At 47.6% G+C, this 21704-nt stretch overlaps 1 protein-coding gene across 1 annotated transcript; it reads right to left on the bottom strand.

Annotated features, from left to right (window-relative positions):
• Nucleotides 1–973: 973 nt before the first annotated feature.
• Nucleotides 974–20368, bottom strand: GSS (glutathione synthetase). Its single transcript, XM_065414462.1, has 13 exons — nucleotides 20324–20368; nucleotides 17875–18020; nucleotides 15672–15817; nucleotides 13745–13820; nucleotides 10522–10652; nucleotides 10196–10312; nucleotides 9586–9666; nucleotides 8004–8081; nucleotides 5539–5605; nucleotides 4656–4850; nucleotides 4231–4312; nucleotides 3291–3480; nucleotides 974–1864 (listed from the first exon to the last, which is right to left on the bottom strand). Exons 2-13 carry the CDS (start codon nucleotides 18010–18012, stop codon nucleotides 1741–1743), a joined length of 1425 nt encoding a protein of 474 aa, XP_065270534.1. The 5' UTR covers nucleotides 18013–18020; nucleotides 20324–20368; the 3' UTR covers nucleotides 974–1740.
• Nucleotides 20369–21704: the final 1336 nt, after the last annotated feature.

Below are 21704 nucleotides of genomic sequence, written 5' to 3'. Positions count from 1 at the left end.
GTGACCTGTGCGTGACGTTTACTAAAAATATCCAGGACAAAATGGGATCTGCGGGTCCCCACACCATCTGAAGCAGGGGAGCTGCGCAGGGGCTAGGAACCTGCCAGATACCGCTGCTGCCTGCAGCTCTGGGGGCCCCCCTGCTGCCCATGGGGGCTGTGGGGTGCCCTCACCTCTGGTGTCAGCCGGGAGCTGTGGGATACCCCCGCTGCCTGCAGCTCCAAGGGCCCACAGTGGCTAGGAGCTCGGCGGTTCCCTCAGAGCCATGAGCTGTAGGATGACCCTGCTGTTTGTGGGGGCTAGGAGCTGCAGGGTACCCCTGCTGCCCACAGGTCTGGGGGCCTGTGAGCTCGAGGGTTCCCTCACAGGGGCTGAGAGCTCTAGGGGTTCCCCACGGCCTGCGGCAGCCAGGAGCTCATGGCTACCCTGCCACCCACAGCGGCTTAGAGCTCCAGGGTCCACTAGAGGCAGCAGGGCTACAGCAGCTCCCTACCCCCATGGGCGACAGGGGAGCCTGCAGCTCCCAACCACAGACTGAAGTCACGGAGGTCGCTGGAAGTCATGGATTCCGTGACTTGTGCGATCTCTGTGACTTAATTGTAGCCTTACCCATGAGCAGTTCACAGCCCATGTTGTCTAATGAAATCTGTTAACCATTGTGTTTCTTTACCTATTCAATCTCCATTCTTCCTCCCCCTATCCATTTGCTTCTCCCATTCTAAGAGGTACCACTGTCTCGGTTTAGGTTTTGCCAAACCCTGGTTCTTATCATAAGGTGTTGGTGCAGTGCAGTGGCCTCTGCCCAGGATTGTTAGATAGGGGTTGGTCTAGGTCATTCCACATGTCCCTCTTGCACCACCCGCTCCAACAATCCCATGTTCTAATTTTGCTAAAGCCACTTTTCCATTTCTGTCCCCACATACCAGGTGCTATGAAAGTACCTGCAGTCTGTTGTTACACTTCTATATTTATGCTGGGAGATGGCACTTTTTTGCAGATTTTCTATTGCAGTTCCCAGATTCTTAGTTTCCTGTTTCATTTGCTCAAGCATATCATGCATCTGAATTGCCTGATGCCCTGGCAGCAGGGCCTGGGTGTTCCAGTGCTCGACAGCTTGAGTTACTTCTTCTCGTTTTGGTGCTGTTACTTGTCCCATCAATGTTGTGGCATGTTGTCTTAGCCATCTCACAGCCATGGCAATAGTTTTCAATATTCTACACTTCTTACTTTTATTCTTCTTCTTTCAGGCTACTGTCCCTACCGTAGACTTACGTATTCCAGTCCACCTTTCCACACATTCTTTTTTAAACTCCTATGGCCTGCCTTTACTTGTTACGCAGCAGCTCTATTCCTCATCAAACGCTGTGGGGATTTGAAGGAAAAGGTAAGGGGGTTCCCTAACTCAGAGTTTTGTGTCATGTTAGATGGCAAATCCTACAGTGGGTCTGTGGATTAGCTTGTGTGAAGTTATCAATAAGGCAAAAAGATCAGATGAGAACCCAAGACTTTGAGGGAAGAATTAAAAAGGAAAGATAAGAAGGGGGAGGGAGGGAGTAGCATAAAAGTATTTGGTACAAGTATGATTGCACATGCCCTCCTCGTGATCACTGGGCCTGGAGAGGGAATGTCCCTGTGGTCCTGATTAAAGACATTTATCAAGACACTGAAGTAATCAAACCCTAAAGGAAATCACAGCTCTTCTGGTAGCAGTTAGGGCAACAGATGTGGGAGGTATCCTCTTCATATCACATAGGGAGTATCCAGCACAGCCACCCCAGCTGCCACCCCGCCATCTGCATGCTCAACTGCCTTGGTTCGCAAGAGGTGACCAACGTGCTTATTCACCACCATGTCCTTCCCGTGCCTGCAATGAAAGGTTAAAGTGAGCAGCTGCAAAATGTAAAGCTTTATGCAACGTTTGGCATTTCTACCGATCCTAGATCTGGAGAATTCTAGCCTGGTCCCCCTCTGCCACCGCCCTGGGCAATAGGACATGTATAAAACACTTTGGGTGTAATAGTAAGGCTTCTCTTCTGTTGACAACAGATTTGTATTACTGTAGTGCCTAGGAGCTGTAGTCCTCGGCCAGAATTCCACTGGGGTAGGCAATGCACAAACAAAAAGACAGACCCTGCCCCAAAAAGATTAGATGTGCACCTGTTTCAGGAGGAGTACATCTATCTAGGGAACAATGCAATAATAGCACTGTCACATCCATTATCCCTAGTCACAGCCCAAGAAAGAGCTATATTGGCAAATTAAATTCAGGAAATTCATTAGACTTTGTGCCTTCAATGCATGGCAGGGAAAAGAGAGGCAACCAGGCCTGCCTACCTGCCTGAGATTAGAGCAGGCTGTGAGAGAGGGGAAAGAAAAACATTGTCAAGTTAAAATAGTTTTAAAACTAAGAAGTTTCCTATGGCACTAGCTTCATTTTTCAATTTAAAAAAAAAAAAAAAAAAAAAAGGTTTCTCTTGCCCCAGGTATGTGGACTATTGTTTGCATTGGGCTTGTACAAAGGCTAGTCAATTTCTCATCAATTGCACTTTAGTTCTTCCTCACTAGCATATGCTGCAGTGTTTGGCTGTAAGTATTGCTGGGGAGAATGTTTATCTTTAAAGCTGTATATAATGGGTTTCTATTTTGAAATCATGGCAACATTTCTAGGGGCCCTGGAGGGGTTAGGTTTGTCCATACACAAAAAGAAGAGGAGAGTCAAAGCATCAGCTGACATAGTATCAAAATACATAGTACAGGGAAAACTGTACTGTAAGCAGCATTGCTCAGCCACATAGTCCATTCAATGAAAACCTCTGGCCTGGAATGTATTTGAGGCTGCTGCACAACTCAGCACCATAGAGCACACAGAGACCCGCCAATATTAATCTTTTTCTCTGTGGCCCCAGGCTTATGAAATTCCCGCAAGGCCTAAGATCCTGAAGATGACACCCTGGGAAATCAAGTTTCTAATCTTTTTTTTTTACTTCAGGCAGTTTATGTTCCAGTCTGCTGGTATGAATTCTAGTTGTATTTTAAACTGGTATGGTCTGGCACTAGCTGGGAGTGCAAGTGTGCCAATGTTTGGTGTCTGTGTGACACGCACAGAAAGCTGCTGACAGAGGTGATGTTGGAAGACTTGCATTTCTGTTATGAACTCACTTCCGCCCACTTGTCTGGCCTGTGCTGCTTCATTGTAATGCCTGCTGCTCAGAACTGTTTTAATTTACCAAAGCTGAGGGGATGGCTGAGACCGGGACACGGCAATATTGCAAAGAAAGCCAACTTCTCACCTGACGTAGACACCAAAGACCCCCAACTCAGAGACACATTCTGATATTTTCAGGGGACTGTGAGCCCGGAGCAAGTAATTCATCGACGTCTGAGGTCTGATCCTATCCATTAGGATATAGGAGGCCCTCTCAGGGCTGTCTTTAATCTTCTCCAGAAGTTGCTTGAGCTCTTCCCCATAGAGATTGTTCCCTGGTAACATACAATTTCAACAAATCCCCACAGCAGAAGCGATTAGATGGCCCTGAAGAAACCCCAAATGGTGCAAATGTGAACACCCACCCATTAAGCAACACGGATGGATGCAATCACCAACCCCTGCAGACTGCACTTGTTCTCCATGGAATTCTAGATTCAATTCTATGAGCCTGGTTTCCACTAGTCTAGGTCTGGGATTCCTCAGTGATCACCCACCCCAATAACTGCAATCAGCAGCACTAGCAATGAGGGGGTCGCACAGGGGCTGGCCCATGGCTGCAGAACAGCCTGGAGGTTTGAAAGACAGGTTAAAAAGACAAATCTCTCTACGTTCAAGGGACAGGAAAGAGAAGGAAAACCAAAGCTGACCAGTCAACATAGGATGTTGGATGCTTGTACTACCTGGGCAGGAATAGAAGGGAGGGCATAAGATAAAATAAACTTGCTGGGTGAGATTTTGTGCTGTGCCTCCAAGAGGTGCAACACAAAACTCACAGCCCACAGAGGGGGGCTAAGATGGCTTTAAGCCACTTTTGTGTCCGAATGCCACAGCTGGTAAGAGGAAAGCCAAGTATTACATACACCAAATATGGCGTTATAAGGCACCTTGCCTGTTCCAGGTATCTTACGAGCACTGCAATGAAAATACAAAACAAATATCCTAGAGAAGTGCAAAGACCTGATCCTCCAGACAGGCTGCTGGGCTCTGTAGCTCACAAATCACATAGCAAGGAAGCTGAATACCTCCGCCTTCCCGCTGAGGCTTTAGCACATATCGTTCTGGATCAGCAATGGCCATTGCAACCATCTTAGCACCTTCTTCGCCCTAGTGGGAGACAGAAAATGGAAGACAGAAATAGCAATAACAAAATCCCAGCAATATTCCTGTCCCTGTTTCTATCTCGAACAAGCAGCCAGTTCTGTTCTGTACTCCAAAATTGAGCAGAAATACCACACTCCACACAGCAAGTTCACTGAAGAGGCCAGGAAAAAAAAAGACTTGAAGTCTTAAATTTGGCACTGTGTTTAAGAGAGGGTTTGTTAAATGCGTTTTCCACTACTCTCCTACTGTGCTGTAGTTTTTAACTGAAAGGTCACACAATCAAATCAAAGCAGGTGTGAACTAAGTAGGAGACTGATTTATGCACCACACAAATGAGACTACTTACCATATCCAGGGAATAGAGGCCAGTAAACGTCGCTCTTATCCGAGCAACCGCCTCAGCCTGGCTGGGCAGTAATCTCTCCACGACTCCTGGCTGGCTCAACTCCTGCTGAACTTTTTTGGTCCCAGCAAGTTGGGTAGCAATGTCAGGACACTTAACTGCTTTGGACCTTTCAATCAACAACCGTGCCTCCCAGTTCTAAGAGAGAGATATAGCAAGAGTCACTTGAATGAATCTAGGTTCCCTGATCCCCCACACGTATTCCACTTCCTATAGTTAAACATTCTCATGCAGCCCCAGCGGGAAGGAAGGGAGCACACAGAAGGCATGCAGACCCGAATCCATGGGGGTCCCTTGCTACTGCTGAAAGAAGCACTAGCAAATGAGCCGTAGGTCAGCCTGGATATTCTCCACTGGATTGGCGCAGACAGACAGCTCAGCACTGGTGGTGGTGATTAAGTTCTACGCTCTGGTGCTAGTCTGAAAGTACCTTACTGCCTAAAGCCTCTTAAACAAGGATAAAAATCCATTCCAGACCATGTACTTTTCCAACATGGTCCTAATGCAATACTCCAGGTCAGACATTACCTCTAGTCAGAGGGTTAGCCCTATACATTACTAGTGAATGTGTCCCCTTCAGCTTTGTAAAAGCACTGAACTGCTTCTATAAAACATGACAACAATGTGCAGCAGAAAATTCTTTTGAGAAGAAATCTGTTCACACATCCCAGGTATTCTCCAAGCCAGCACTATCTGAATGCCAGGGGTGCAATGAAGAAGCTCAGATAATTAAGGGATTTAATTTACAGACTTGAGGGACGAATGACCCCATTCAGGGTAACTGCACTTGGTGTTTGCTTTTTAAATAAAAGCAGTCAGTACCCACCTGTTTGTTATAGTTCTCTGGCATGTAACCTTCTCTGTAATACACCACCGCAACCTCTTGGCCTTCCCTAGAATAAAGACCATCATATCAATCCATCCTCCTCTAGCCGTCTGGCTGTAACAGGGATGACTCTCCCCCCATGTCTGAAAGCTAACATCTGCGAAGAACAATACACGTATAGACAGCTCTGTGGGTAATAATTAGCTAGCGGGACAAGCAATGGATTATGGAGCCAGCTGTGTACAGCACACATGCAAGGCTTTTCACAGAAGAGTAGCTAGAAGCCTCTGGTTATGCATCAGAATATCAACAATTTGAGAAATGGAGCATTCAGAACATACAATCAGACATGAACTCCTTCTAGAGCAACAGCTATTCAGCTTTTTAAAAAGCACCTCCTGTCCCAGTGCAAGGACCATCTCCCCCCCATTTATTGTTGCATAACATCCCTGTGGCAACTACAGAAATTGCTTCTATGGAGAAGTGACAGTAGGAAAGATCTGATGTATTTTTAACTGCATTTAATACCACCAGTCTTCTGCTCTTGATCACAGTAAAAACTAATCACACTTTGGGTGAAATCTTGGCTCTGTTAAAATTAATGGCAAGCTCCCATTGACTTCAATGGGGCCAAGATTTCATCCACTGTCTCCTTGACATCTCCTCACACCCTTGCCAGTGCTCTTCTGCTACTAGTTCCCTTGCTCAGCTCTCCTGCACATACTTCTCTGCAGGCTGCTTCCCTTCTCTAGTGAAAATTCATATATTTTAAAACCAGAAGTGACCATTATACTGACATTATACTGTATAATTCAGGCCAAAGAACCTCACCCCGCAAACTTTGTGTCAAGCCCAAACGCCACACCAACTGCCTTGTCCTCCTCTCCCTCCACTCCCCCTGGATATACTGTCTGGTTTTCTTCTCTCCAGGACAATCCTCTCCCACCAGTGGCTCTGGTTGATAGCTTTGGCTCCATCTGCTGCTCTACAGAAGTGGTCCAGGGTAGATGCATCAAGACTGTCCTTTGTTTCTATGGACACCCAGATTTTTCTTTGCAATGAAGAGCCTGGATGCGACACCACCAGCTGGAAGAAGGAGGCAGCACTATGTGACCTGCCTGCTCTCTGCAGAGGACTAGCTAACACTCCATAGACCACAGTTTGAGAACCACTGTCCTAAAATACTGGGAGTTGTTCTTCACAAATCACTCGAAGAGCAGTTTGCCCTAGATTTGCATTAAGTCTCAGATATGAACAACAACTTTGATATCTTGATGATGCAGGTGATCTGAGTAGATCCACTCTCCAGTTCAGCAGCTACCACAAGACCAGACTCTGGCTTCACCAACTCTGTACATGATCAGTGAGTAACAGCTGGAGAAACTAGTTATTACCAGGAATGATTTAAAGGGATTCAGTCAGTAAGAAAGGAGGAATTCCTGGAGGAAATGTAAACATTGTTTGATATGATACCTCTGATTAAAAAGTCGGGGGGGAAGCATAACCATAGAAACATCAAACGTGAAACTGGAGAAAAATGAATGTAGCCACATAGCTAAACTTTGGGACAGGACATGCCCCTTTTATGGTTGGACAGCGTCACGCACACTGAGGACCTGCCCAAAATAAACAATAAGCAGCACCGTATTTGGATTTTGTGAACGTCACACTATGGTTTCAACAGTCTGACCTGTGTCAGGACTCCAAGAGACTGAAGAGCAGAAATAATGAGACTTTCTCCAACTAAAGAATAAGTTGGAAGTTACAAAAACTGAGTACAGTAAGGAAACAGTGCTTTCTATAGTGGCACAAATAACTATGCAATAAAGTTCTCCCGGTAAATGTATGTTCCCATGAGAAACGTGTCTCACTGCCGGTCAGCAGAAGAGTCCTCTTTGGGGCACCCTCTAGAACAGTGTTTCTCAACGACTGGTCCGTGGACCGGCGCCGGTCCCCAAGATCTCCCTGACACACTTTAAGAAGGCAGTAAGCCAGTTCCTGGTACCAAAAAGCTTGAGAAACACTGCTCTATAACAGCTACGCTGCATGCATATTATATATATATATACACACACACATATACACACACACACACACACGAAACATGCCATCCTGCCGGGTCCTCAGGGCTGTTGTTCAGAAGAGGGAATTTATGCCTCCATGTGATATTGGACTAATTTTATATATGCAAAAAAACCAGAAACATTTCTAAAACTATTTCAGTTCCAGTGAAACCAGGAATAGCAAGCTCTGGATTTCTTATTGAAGAGGATAAAAATGTAAAACCTACTAAATCTCAAAAGAGAGGGATATGCCATCAATTTGGATTGAAAGTTGCCATTTACTGAGCGCGATGTAAAAAGAATGTCTCAGACCCACCTCTGCCAATCTGGGGTCACATCTGTGCCTAATGCCTGTTTAAGAACACAGCAGAATGTTGTGGCAGGGCCTTGGCAAGTACTTACATGTACAGTCTCCTGTCATTATCTAAAGATGCCTTTTCAAACACATCTTCAAACCGTCTCCGGATCACCCGGATATTCCTTTAAGAGAGGAGCGAGAGTCATTGAACTTGGCAAAGAGACAGATATCTGCAAGTGAAATCACGAGTGGAATTTACATCCCCAATAGCTTTAGAGCCCTAGAGGAAAAGGGTAAGGCTTGCTGGCTTCTCTCTCCTTCTTTCCAAGGTAATTTAACTCTAACAGATTTTCCTCAGCATCTAGAGGTCTTAAGTACTGGTGAGGAGGCAAGGTAATGAAATAAAAAAAGGTTTATGTGGCTGGCCCATAATCACGTGTCCCCTTTCCATCAACCAGATTGTCCTCATCACTCCTGCCCATCTTATTAATATACATAGCACAAAATAGATCAAAAAGCAGAAAGATACATCCCTAGGTTTTCATACCACTGTAACTGGGCTAGGATCCTTTGAGAAGTCACTATAAGGATAGAGAATTGTGATGGTCTTAGGCATAATTTAGATTTGAAAAGGGAAAGGGGGGGTTGAGGGTATAAGGGGAAGGGAGGCAGTGTACAACCAAGCCTATTATGAACAGAAATATTCCCCTGCACTGTTGTGACCCCCAAATACAACAGCATTACTCTAATACAGGAGGACCAATAGAAAGTGGCAGGTTTACTCTTTGCTCATAGTCTAAGACAGGGGTGGGCAAACTTTTTGGCCCGAGGGCCACATCTGGGTGGGGAAAATTGCATGCAGGGCCGTGAATGTAGGGCTGGGGCAGGGGGTTGGGTTGCGGGAGGGAGTGCGGGGTGTGGGAGGGGGTGCAGTGTGCAGGAAGGGGCTCAAGGTAAGGGGTTGGTGCAGAGGAGGGGTGCGGGGTGTATGAGGGGGCTCAGGGCAGGGGGTTGGAGTGCAAGTGCAGCAAGGGGTTGGGGTACGGGGTGCAGGAGGGGTTCAGGGTGCAGGTTCCAGCCCGGCACCGCTTACCTGGAGTGGCAGCGGCGTGCACCGAGGCCAGAGCAGGCTCCCTGCCTGCCTGCCCTGGCCCCGCACCGCTCCGGGAAGCGGCCGGCACCACGTCCCTGTGGCCCCTGGGGGATGGAGGGGTAGAGGGCTCCATGCATTGCCCTCGCCTGTGGGTACCTCCCCCAAAGCTCCCATTGGCTGCGGTTCCCCGTTCCCGGCCAATGGGAGCTTCGGGGGAGGTACCCACAGGCAAGGGCAGTGTGTGGAGTCCTCTGCCCCCCCTTCCCCAGGGGGCGCAGGGACGTGGTGCCGGCTGCTACGGGAGCGGCATCGGGCCCACGGCGCCACGGGGGTGGAAATCCCAAAGGCCGGATCCAAAGACCACCCCCAGTCTAAGAGCATGTCTACTGCCCAAACTGAAATGCTAAGTAACCCTAACACAAGTGGTTAAAAGCACATTGGATTTTTAAATGCTCAATTTTAATAATCTAAGATAATACTAGGAAGACATGAAAGTTTTTTGTTGTTATTTTTTTTAAAATGAGTTATGTGATCTGGGTCCCCGTAAAGTGGGATTAAACAAATTATTTCATCCTAAAACGTTAAACAGTTACCTGGTCCACAGCTCATTTTCTATGCAGCGTTGGTCAAAAATATTCCTTTGGGGGTCTGCAACCAGGACCACCACCACAGCCCTGAAACATACACCCCAAGAACTGCATTAGAGCCTGAAACACACCCCACACAGAGCTATGGACCTCTAGCTAAAGATTTCATCTTTTAAATTCACTTTGGTGGTGGTGTGTTGCTTGCAAGGCTTTCCAACTGATGTTCTTTGCTAGTTCCTAGTCCACTTCTAAAGGGCAGTGCCAGGTGCTGTGTTCTTACTAGAAAGCAGCTCTGGGCAGGAGCACAAGGGGAAGAAATAGGAGGATTCAAGAATGGCTACATTCTTCTACCAGTACAAGTCTCCCACGCCTTTTAGGGAGCACCTGTGGGCAGCTGGATACTCTCTAATTTTAAAGAAAACAGTGTATGGCCAACCCAGTAACTCTGTGCTCTGAAGAACAGAGATCCTCCTTCCCTGGGATGGTAGGGGAATGAGAGCACTACAGAGTTAAAAGAAGTGTTGTATGCATTAAATAGACCCCTTTTAAAAGGTGCAGTTCGAGAAATAAACATGTACTCATCCTGACATCTTCCCACAGGCTACTCCTCCCTTACCTGGCTGAGCCATAGAGTTCCCAAGCTTTCGCAATGCCCAAGGCAATCCCTTTGCATGGATTATTGTCCAGTAACTTCAAAGCTTCCTTGGACTTCCCCAAAACATTCAATATGTGCCTGTGACATAAGAGAAATAACAAAATCACATGATAATCCCAGCTGACCTAGGATTTGTAAAACAAAAGTTCAGAGAGTTTGTGGATATTAAGAGGTTACAACAGGATGTATACAGTACAAGACACACAGAGCGTGCAGACTGATGGTTTGCTGAAACCTCCTCACTAAGCAATGAAGTATCCTGGTCTGTTTCAAAGGGGTTCCCTTACCGATGCACAGCGGTGGTTCTTGAAGTAAGGCCTCCGAAGCTGGCAGCAATGGTGTTTATTTCGATTTGCTTCAGTGCCGGAGTGCCACGGTCAATCATATAATCGGAGCGATTTATTCCTAAGAATACTGACTGAACGAGAGGGAAAATAAAATGCAAAATATAGCACACTGCCATTCCTCCACACCTCTGACCAGCATAGTGAGGCCCTTCACTTACCACAGGCCACTTTGACAAATTCACTTAAAAAAACCCCTCCTTTTTTAGGGCTGGATCCAGCAATCTTCACTCTGGTAAAATAACCACTGGTGTCAAGTGGAGTTTTGGCAGAGAAAAGACTGTAGGTTGGGTCCTTAACTTATTTCCTGCATTTATTTGGACAGACATCATCTGAAGCCCTTATCGTTTCCCTCTTTAATATACATCTCATGGCAAGAAAAGGTAACCGATATAACTGTGGTACAAAAACAACAAGGAGTCCGGTGCAACCTTAAAGACTAACAGATTTATTTGGGCATAAGCTTTCGTGGGTAAAAAACCCACTTCTTCAGATGCATGGAGTGAAAATTACAGATGCAGGCATTATTATACTGACACATGAAGAGAAGGGAGTTACTTCACCAGTGGAGAACCAGTGTTGACAGGGCCAATTTAATCAGGGTGGATGTAGTCCACTCCCAATAATTGATGAGGAGGTGTCAAATCCAGGAGAGGGAAAGTTGCTTTTGTAGTGAGCCAGCCACTCCCAGTCCCTATTCAAGCCCAAATTAATGGTGTTAAATTTGCAAATGAATTTTAGTTCTGCAGTTTCTCTTTAAAGTCTGTTTCTGAAGGTTTTTTTGTTCGAGTATTGCTACTTTTAAATCTGTTATAGAATGTCCAGGAAGACTGAAATGTTCTCCTACTGGCTTTTGTATGTTACCATTCCTGATGTCTGATTTGTGTCCATTTATTCTTTTACGTAGAGACTGTTCGGTTTGGCCAACGTATATGGCAGAGGGGCATTGCTGGCACATGATGGCATATAACACATTAGTAGATGTGCAGGTAAATGAGTCCCTGATAGTGTGGCTGATGTGGTTGGGTCCTCGGATGGTGTCACTAGAGTAGATATGGGGACAGAGTAGGCAACACGGTTTGTTACAGGGATTGGTTCCTGGGTTAGTGTTTCTGTGGTGTGGTGTGTAGTTGCTGATGAGTATTTGCTTCAGGGGGCTGTCTGTAAGCGAGGACTGGCCTGCCTCCCAAGGTACCCGTCTCGCTCGGTCAATCTGTTTCGTCATTTCCCCAGGTGGGTATTGTAGTTTTAAGAATGCTTGATAAAGATCTTGTAGGTGTTTGTCTCGGTCTGTAAATTCGGTTGTATCTTAGGGCTTGGCTGTAGACAATGGATCATGTGATGTGTCCTGGATGGAAGCATGTAGGGAAGTATAGCGGTCAGTAGGTTTTTGGTATAGGGTGGTGTTTATGTGACCATCACTTATTTCCACTGTAGTGCCCAGGAAGTGGATCTCTTGTGTGGACTGGTCTAGGCTGAGGTTGATGGTGGGGTGGAAATTGTTGAAATCCAGGTGGAATTCTTCAGGGGCCTCCTTCCCATGGGTCCATATGATGAGGATGTCATCTATGTAGCGCAAGTAGAGGAGGGGCACTAGGGGACGAGAGCTGAGGAAGCATTGTTCTAAGTCAGCCATAAATATGTTGGCATACTGTGGGGCCACGCGAGTACCCATAGCAGTGCCGCTAACTTGAAGGTATAAGTTGTTCCCAAATCTGAAATGGTTGTGGGGGGGAGGACAAAGTCACAAAGCTCAGCCACCAGGTGTGCCGTGGCCTCATCAGGGATACTGTTCTTGACAGCTTGTAGTCCATCCTCATGTGGAATATTGGTGTAAAGAGCTTCTACATCCATGGTGGCCAGGATGGTGTTTTCAGGAAGATCATCAATGCATTGTAGTTTCCTCAGGAAGTCGGTGGTGTCTCGAAGATAGCTAGGAGTGCTGGTAACATAGGGTCTGAGGAGAGAGTCCAAATAGCCAGATAATCCTGCTGTAAGGGTGCCAGTGCCTGAGATGATGGGGCATCCACGGTTTCCAGGTTTATGGATCTTGGGTAGCAGACAGAATACCCCTGGTCGGGCTCTGGGGGGGTGTCCGTGTAGATTTGTTCCTGTGCTATTGCAGGGAGTTTCTTGAGCAGATGGTGTAGTTTCTTTTGGTACTCCTCAGTGGGATCGGAGGATAGTGGCCTGTAGAATGTGGTGTTGAAGAGTTACCTGGCAGCCTGCTGTTCATAATCCAACCTGTTTGTTAGGACTACAGCACCTCCTTTGTCAGCCCCTTTGATTATAATGAACAGGTTGGATTATGAATAGAAGGCTGCCAGGCAACTCTCCAACACAACATTCTATCCAGAAGTCACCTACTACAGGACAGGCCCAACAAAGATCCAAAGCCCACCCCTGGTTGGATCCAAAGGGACTGGGAGTGGCTGGCTCACTACAAAAGCAACTTTCCCTCTCCTGGAATTGACACCTTCTCATTAGTTATTGGGAGTGGACTACATCCACCTTGATTGAATTGGCCCTGTCAACACTGGTTCTCCACTTGTGAGGTAACTCCCTTCTCTTCATGGGTCAGTATAACAATGCCTGTAATTATCACTCCAAGCATCTGAAGAAGTGTGTTTTTTACCCACGAAAGTTTATGCCCAACTAAATCTGTTAATCTTTAAGGTGCCACCGGATTCCTTGTTGTTTTTGTGGATACAGACTAACACAGCTACCCCCTGATATATGGTACAAAAGAAACTTAACAGCACAGGAAAGCCCTTAAGTGCTACTTCTGACACAGCTACACTGAACTGGAACCCACCAAAATGCTCTTTAGAGACTTTCAGAAGACAGCATTATAAGTGTGTATAATCATGGTCCACTTTCACAAAAGGTTAGATGTTTCCAGCAATACCCACCAAGAATACTAGAGGCATGATTGTTGAATGGTCTCATAAAATGGGACAAGTTACTCTTATGGTGTGTTACTGGCCAAGATACCATAATCTAGAGAGTAACCCTATACATCCTCCTCCTGACTGAACAATTCAAAACCAACCTGTGGGAGAGATCTTTCAAATGACCAAAAAAACCCAAACTTCCATTATGAAAGAAAGGAGGGTGGCAGCTAATGGGGAGGGGGGGGGAGAGGGGGAGACTTCCTGTGGAATACCTGAGCCAACCCTTCTTTCAGAACTTGCTTGTAGATTTTAAAGAGATGAGCTGTGAAGTCATCCACTTTGATGGTGCTAGAGAAAAAGAGAGTATACCAATCAATTTACCTGGTTATAAGGGAGATATATAAATAAAGCCCTTACCTGAGGAAATCTATTATCTATTACACGGTGGAAGCTACAGGATATACTCCCCAGCACAATGCACAGGGCTGTGGTCAGACCACGCTCTTGAGCATTAGTAAGAGCTGCACAAGCTAAAGCCTCACCTAGGGCATTTACAATGTACCCTTGTGCATATGGCAAGAGTTTCAAGTAGTCAGATAACCCTTCTCCACACACACAGCAGTGGGGACCCTAGTAAAAAGCTTCTCTGTGAAGAAAGTTCAGAGACTCATACAGTTAAAGGTCAGAAGGGACCATCATGATCATCCTGCACATCACAGGCCAGAGAACCTCACGCACCCACTCCAGTAACAGACCCCTAACCTCTGGCTGAGTTACTGAAGTCCTCAAATCATGGTTTAAAGACTTCTAGTTACAGAGAATCCACCATTTACACTACTTTAAACCTGCAAGTGACCCAGGCCCCATGCTGCAGAGGCTCTCCCTCCCACACTCTCCCTCTGCAGCTGCCAGTGTGAATCTCTGTGAAGGAAGAGAGAGAAGACAAACAGAAGATAGAGAAAAGAAGCAAAGATAAAGACCAAAAGTCTCCCCACACCCATTGGGGTCTGGTATAATAATTCATAGCGCAAATTATGGGGGCCATCACCAAATTCACCTTTTAGTAGTTTACTGGCTGGCCATGCTGCACATCACTGTACTCACTGCTGTATAACCCTTCTAGAAAGGGCCCTGGCACAAACTACATGTATGTTCTACTCCAAACAACAGGATTATTTACTAGCAATAAGTTGTTTACATAACACACTACCCCCACTTCCCTTGGCCAAGAGACACAGGAATCCTGTGCCTGGCCACATAGCCACAGGTATCAGCGACTAGGTTGGGGTGTGCACGTCTTCTCCGGCAAACGTCCATTTAGACAGCCCTGCAGGTTAGATGGCTCAACCTTTAGTCCCTTTCCTCCCCCCACAAGGGTCATAACAGATTAGTCATGTCATCATAGTACAACACCTCTTTGAACATACAAGGTGCACCCTCAGCTCCCCCCAGGATTACTGGACAGGCAGGGATAGCGACAGATGGAGCTGAAAGTCTGACAGAATTTTGGTCCAAAATTTGGGGCAAGATCCAAATATCTTGTCTTTGTGGAATATTTTATTAAGTGGGCTGGAAATCAGAACCTGCAGCTCTCAGACCCTCCTGGCTATGCCAATGGCTGCCAGAAACAAAACCTTCAGCAAATAGCGGTACAGAGAATGAGATCCCAAGGGCTCAGTGAGATCCCAGTGGTTAACACTGAATTTAAGTCCCAAGCAGACTCCCAGGTGGGAGGATAAAGTCTGTAAGATCATCTGAAGTGGGGGCACATAGTGAGGCAAGAGAAGCCCTTTCCATACCCCATTTTCCCATATAGATCTGTCATTTTTTGCAGGACCCAAAGAGACCCCAAAACCTTAATGAAAACAGCTAAAAAATACTACATTTAAATAAGAATGTAGAGTCTAATGCACCTAACGACTTATGGACTACTGGCAACCATTTTATGAAAACTAATGTGGTGGGGAAAAGGAGAGATTAGTTCTGTAATCAGTCTGGCAGACAGAGATAGTAACCTGTAGCAGAAGTTGTGTATTTATACCCTCTGTCTGTAACCTGAAGAACATCTATAAACTATCAGGAGAGATGACTGAGGGCATCAACTCAAGAAGTAAAAGCAAAAATGGACTAAGAGTAAGAGCGATAGAAGCTTTACATTTAAAATATTTGTTTAGTTAACATATACAGTACAATAAATACCTAGCAAGAGTGCGTTCCAGGAATTCCGCGTTCTGGCTAATAGTATCCACAAGTAGGTTAAAATCTTGTTGAACAGCATAGGCTTGTTCAAAGATGGTGCTTGGTACTACAGATGGAAGCAATGTAAAGGGAGCATAATTCACCACCTGCAGATAAGGGTCCAACAATGGAAAAGTCAGCCATTTCCCTCACACTTCCTTTCCCTAACAGACTGGGCTGAAGCCCTCTGAAAGTGTGGCCCAGCCAGTCCCAATTTAAATTAAGTTAGTCCCAATTTAAAACTGACATATTCTAGACTAGATCCTTACTTCATCTGTCCTTGAACAGACTTTCCCTCAGTACACCACAGGCTGCATGGCCTGAACTTTGGCATGTCTAGTTTTGAGTGTTTCACTTTACAAAACTTAATATAATGGAATTTGGGTTGGGAGACCTCAGTAGCAATTCCATAGTTACAATTGTGTTGAACTTTTCATTTAAAGGAGTATAATCTTTGTTTTCACTTTAATGATAGAATGTAGTCTCCAGATTTACCACAAGTACTGTTTAGAGAACGAATGAATTTTATAGTATATCCAGTTCTGAAATTTATCCCTGAGGGTATCATTATTTTTGACTCACTTTAGCTACTCAACTCCAGTCACTGCAAAGTCCAAACTCCATACACCTCTTCACTAGGACCACATCTCAGGCATAAGCCATTTTGGGCATAAGCCACTTTGAAAACAGCAATTTTATACAGGACAAAAGTTATTCTCCTTGTTTGTCATAACTTTTTGTGCACGCCAAGAGAAGCCAAGGCGCCTCTCGGAAGACAATGTGTATGTCTGCTCTGCAACACTGCCTTCCTACTCCTCAGCATCAAATCCTAGAATTCCCTAGGCCAGGGGTGGGCAAATTACAGCCCACGGGCCGAATCTGGCCCTCAAGCTCCCGCTGGGGAGCAGGGTCTGAGGCTTGCCCTGCTCCAGCCAAGGAGCAGGGTCAGGGGCTGCTCCGCGCGGCTCCCAGAAGCAGCAGCATGGCCCCCTTCTGGCTCCTATGTGTAGGGGCAGCCAGGGGGCTCTGCTCCACACGCCGCCCCTGCAGCTCCCATTGGCCAGGAACCACAGCCAAAGGGAGCTGCAGAGCGGTGCCTGAGGACGGGGCAGCGCGCAGCAGAGCCACCCAGCTGCACCTCCGCATAGGAGCCGGAGGGGGGACATGTTGCTGCTTCCGGGAGCCACTTGAGGTAAGCACCGCCCGGAGCCTGCACGCCAAGCCCCAACCCCAATTTTGTGAGCATTCATGGCCTGCCATACAATTTCTATACCCTCGGTCCAAAAAGTTTGCCCACCTCTGCCCTAGGCGGATGCTGATCTTAGACTGACTGGACAGCAGAGTCAGCATCAGAACACAAAGATACATGGCAGAGACATACTCCATAACATCACTGTCAGTCATCTCTTCAGTCTTCCTGCAGCCTGCCCATGGAGATGCCAGACAACAAGCCAGCCTTCAGCCAACACACAGTCCCTCTCTCTCTCTCATGCTGCTGGTGGACCCGATAGACCTTGCTTATAACACAAGAGTTCCCCTCTGGCAAGTTATAGGACGTTCACCAAAGGGAGAAGTTTCCTCCCAAGCAGAGCTGGTATCCCTGCGAAGTCCAGGCCATTTCAGGTGACACCATCCTCTTCTCCTTGTTCAGTTATGGTGGTAGCTAAAGGTTCCTCAAAAGCAGAACCTCCCACTGACAAACTTCCTGGGATTCACCAGAGATGAGCTCTGCTCAGATATTGGGAGCACGTCCATCACACCAGGACTGCCCCTGGGGAGAGTGAACACACAGCACTGACATCCAGTGCTCAGACACCACATCCAAACCTCATGTTTTCTCATGGACAAATAAAACAGATTTTCATAATGCAGGTAGATCTCCCAGTAGAATATCTTAGTCTGACCACAGTTGGTATTATGGAGTATGTTGGAAGCTTACTCTGCTATTGTCTCAACTCTGCTTAGTCTCCTGTGGAGCTGTGCAGTTATTGCAAAATAGTGCATATTTCATGATGACTCAACAAATAAGCCACATCACCTGCAACCATCTCCTTCCCAAGACCTTGTCCTACGGGGCAGAAATCTTGCTGAGTCATTTGATCCTTTTCCAAGAATGCATTATTTCTATGTGAGAACATGGCGTAGTTAAATAAGCTGAGCTTACATCAGATGAATTGGATTCCTCTTTGGTCCTCATCAGAACTCCTTCAAGCAATGCTGCATCCACAGCGATTGCAGCTACCTCCGGAATGAGCTGCGCATTGTGCAAAACATCTTCCCATATGGCCAGGTGGGCAGTCATTTCAAATGCTAAAGACAGAAAAGAAGTCACTCACAAGACAGGGGGAGGAACCAGAGTCCAATGCTCTTTACCTGTACATGGCCTAATCTTTCTTGCTTAGTAGGTGATGGTGGTGGGGTGCGAAGGTGGTTGTTTTGTTTTAAATTAGACCAGATGAAACTGCAGTTTTCTTCTAGCTTTAGCAAGTTCCCTTCTGTACTGAATTCAGATCTGGATATCAGAGGTGATACACACAGGGTTGCTGAACAGGCTCTTAGCATGATATGGGCCTTAGTCAGCATTTCTTACTCAGGCAATACTCACACTAACTTCCCTGGGAGATTTGCCAAAGTGCCAAACAGGTCTTCAGACCAGGCACTGTAACTATATTCCTGGGGCTTTTGACCCAACTAATTGCTCTAATATCACCTATTAAACATAACAGATGCATATTTAGAGGGAGAGATATTGCCAGATATAGAAAAACTGTTTTTGTGGGGAGAAGAAGTAAAGCAGATACTCATGTTTTCATGACTCTTAGAAAACAGATGCAGCAGAGAGGTCAAGGACTGACCCAACTCTCCTATCTGCACTATTGATTGGTACCATGTTTGTGACCATCCAGAACATGGTTAGGACAAAGTTCTTAGCCGTGTGGCTATACTCTTTTTACCCTGCTTGTGAACAGGGCTGTAACACATGTATCAGGCTCTCACCAATTTGTAATTTCTATCATGACTGCCAAGCTGCATCAGTGTAACTTGCTCTCAGCAGCCAGAACAGTCTCGGAGAGGTACGAGAATGCACCAAGAACCACATTTTTGCACCACAGCGGTATGGTTGAGCAAGGAAATATCATGCAGTGTTAATGCACTGAAATATGTTAGTGCTGGAACTATGTCAAATGAGCACGTCACCATTTCTAATTACGTTTAATACGGTCCTACATGGTGCACAGAAGTTGTCCCTCCAGGGCAGGGTTGAGGCCTACTGATGAGGCAGCAGCATGTATGTAGGAAACTTGCATCATCATTGCTCAGGTTGTACTATCTCTGCATATAAACAGACTCCTCATGGCACAGATCGTGACTTCTTTATGTGCCTTACAAAGCATTGCTCACATTTATTACAGCACTCTATACATGTAACAGAAGTGTCAATGGAGCCTTTCAAGGCACAATGTCACCTGGAGAAGTGCCATGTTAGTGCTTGTCTACAATGGCACTTTACAGCACTGCAACTTTCTCATTCAGGGGTGTGAAAAAACACCCCCCTGAGCGCAGCAAGTTTCAGCACTGTAAAGCGCCAGTGTAGACAGTGCACCAGTGCTGGGCGCACTGGTAGCGATGCCTCTCATGGAGGTGGGTTTTTTTTTTTTTTTTTTTTTTTTTTTAGGAGCGCTGGGAGAAAGCTCTCCCAGAGCTCTGCCATGACTACACAAGCCACGGTGCTTTAACGTTGCCAGTGTAGACAAGCCCTTAGAAAAAGGACGGCACAAGGCTACAATAGCTATATGGACATCTGCTTTAGAAAGGAGTCAGTCATTTAAGTGGGCAATTTAAAACAGCCATCAGTATTTAAGGTGAGTGCTTCTCAGCAAGGCACACAAAGCCCAATGAAGTGCTTCTCCTTGGCCAAAGGATACCACACCCTGGGACGTGTGCCATTTTGTTTATAAAGTAGTTGATAAACAATAAGCCATTTAAAATATACCAGTTAAGTTCATGACCTATTAATCCAAATAAGCCAGTCCTGCTGGAACAAAGAAAAAGCGCCCCCCCCCCCCCCCCCAGCTGCATGGAAGTAGCAGCCCAGACCTCCGTACAGCCGGAGCCCACCTCACCCACAAAGCTCAGAGCCAGCACCAGCGTCGGGCTTCCTCAGCTCTCCCGCCCGAAGCGGGTCACAGCCCGTCCGGCCTCCGGGCCCGCACAGCCACGCCTGATGCTGAGCGGGGCCCGGGGGAGCTCCACGGCCAAGGGAGCGTGTGACCCGCTTTCGCTCCTGCCGGCCCGCGGGCGCCTTCCTGCCCCCGGGGCGTGCTAGGGCCACCTGCCCGGCCCGCGGCATGGCCGCGCCGTGAGGCTCTGGGCAGGGCTGTGATCTACCCCGGGTAACGCTGCGCGCTCTCCCGCCTGCCAGACCCCCGAGCCGGGCCGCTGTAAGGGCCCGAGGAGCGAACAGACCGGGGGGGGACAGAGTGCGGGACACCCCCCCGCAAGGCAGGTCCAGCTCAGGAACCTCACCTGAGGCGGGCTCTCGTGAGCGGGGGAAGGAGGACTGCCCCCCCCCGGGAAGCGACAAGCCCCAGTACCTGGCTCGCAGCACCTACCGGCTGCGCGTGCGAAGGGAAATGCGCTCTTGCTCTGCTCAACCTTTGATTGGACACGCTTCTCTCAGCGCCCAGAACAGCACCGAGCGCGCGCCCTCTCCCGTGATTGGCAGGAGAGTAGGCCTATCACCGTGAAGTAACGAGGGACGCGAGGTCGCCAGTCAGGGCTGGACTGAGCAGTTACAGAAGGAATACATCGGAAGCGGGATGCCCCACCGCCCTCCACTGCGTACCCAATCGCTTACTGCGCCTGCGCCGGGCTCCCAGGCAGGCCCTCACGGCGCGTGGCGCCCGACAAGTTGGCTGAGCAGCGGCAGGGCGCGAAGGAGGAGGGCGGGGTGGCCTCGTGCTCGGATCTGCAGCCACCAGCCGGTGGGCTCTGGCCTGGCCCAGGCGGTGCGCTGTGCCTTGCCGGCCTCGCTGGGGGCTGAGCTAGCCCCTCAGGGTGCTCAGGCCCTGGCAATGCACATCGTTAAACACCCCGCTCGGTGCCTGCCGAGGCAGCGTCGCCCCCCAATGCCTGGCCCTATGCGAGTTGCTGGAGGGCACCTGGGGAGCTTGGGAGCAGAGCCGCCCCTCACTCTCCGGCCCACGCTGGCCGGCAACCAGCGCTTCAACTGCAACCTCTCTCAAACGCAGCCTCCTGCCAGCCCATTTTTGTCAGGTGCTTTGTGAGCTGCTCCCACCATGATCTTCCTGCCTGCTGCACCCAATGCCCAGTGTGCCGCTGCTTGTTTCCTGGAGCCCAAGCTGTCCTAGTTCAACCCTGTTCCAGGCACTCCTGATTCCCTCCTGCTCACCGGCTGCCAAAATCTGGAGGTGGGGAGCCCTGCTTAACCGGACTTCTGTGGTCAGCTGAAGCAGGGTTCCCTGCGTATCAGCCCTTGAAGTCTATCCCCTTCTCCTCAGTTCAATGTCTCCCCGATACCTAGAGAGACAAGGAGGTAATACCTTCTGTTGGTGATGGAGACAAGCTTTCAAGCTACAGAGAGCCCTTCTTCAGGTCTGGGAAAGGTCTCCTGGATACCTACACAGCTTTGCTTCATGCTTCCAACTTCTCTCACTACTGAAGAAATACAAGGCCAAATTTTGTTAGTGTAGTAGGCCGACGTCTTGAGACAGAAAGTGATCCACAGGCTGAGAATAGGTTCCTCCGTGGGACCAGTCTGGTACGCTGTGTCTAACACTGAACTTTTTCTTTAAAAATCTCTCAATGTTGCTATATGACTGGTTCAGCTCCACTGGGGCTAGAAAAAGTGGGAGCACTAAGATAGACTGGCTACTGATGCTTTTACCACTGTTGCCCAACTGCTTAAAGCAGGTCTAGCTGACACATGGCTAAAAATACAGGCAAAGCGTTTATAACAGCACTCCCACCATT

This window comes from Emys orbicularis, chromosome 12 (assembly GCF_028017835.1).
Source record: "Emys orbicularis isolate rEmyOrb1 chromosome 12, rEmyOrb1.hap1, whole genome shotgun sequence".
NCBI classification, from domain to species: domain Eukaryota; kingdom Metazoa; phylum Chordata; order Testudines; family Emydidae; genus Emys; species Emys orbicularis.
The sequence above is the reverse complement of the archived record's forward strand: the minus strand, read 5'-3'. Positions and strand labels throughout refer to the sequence as shown.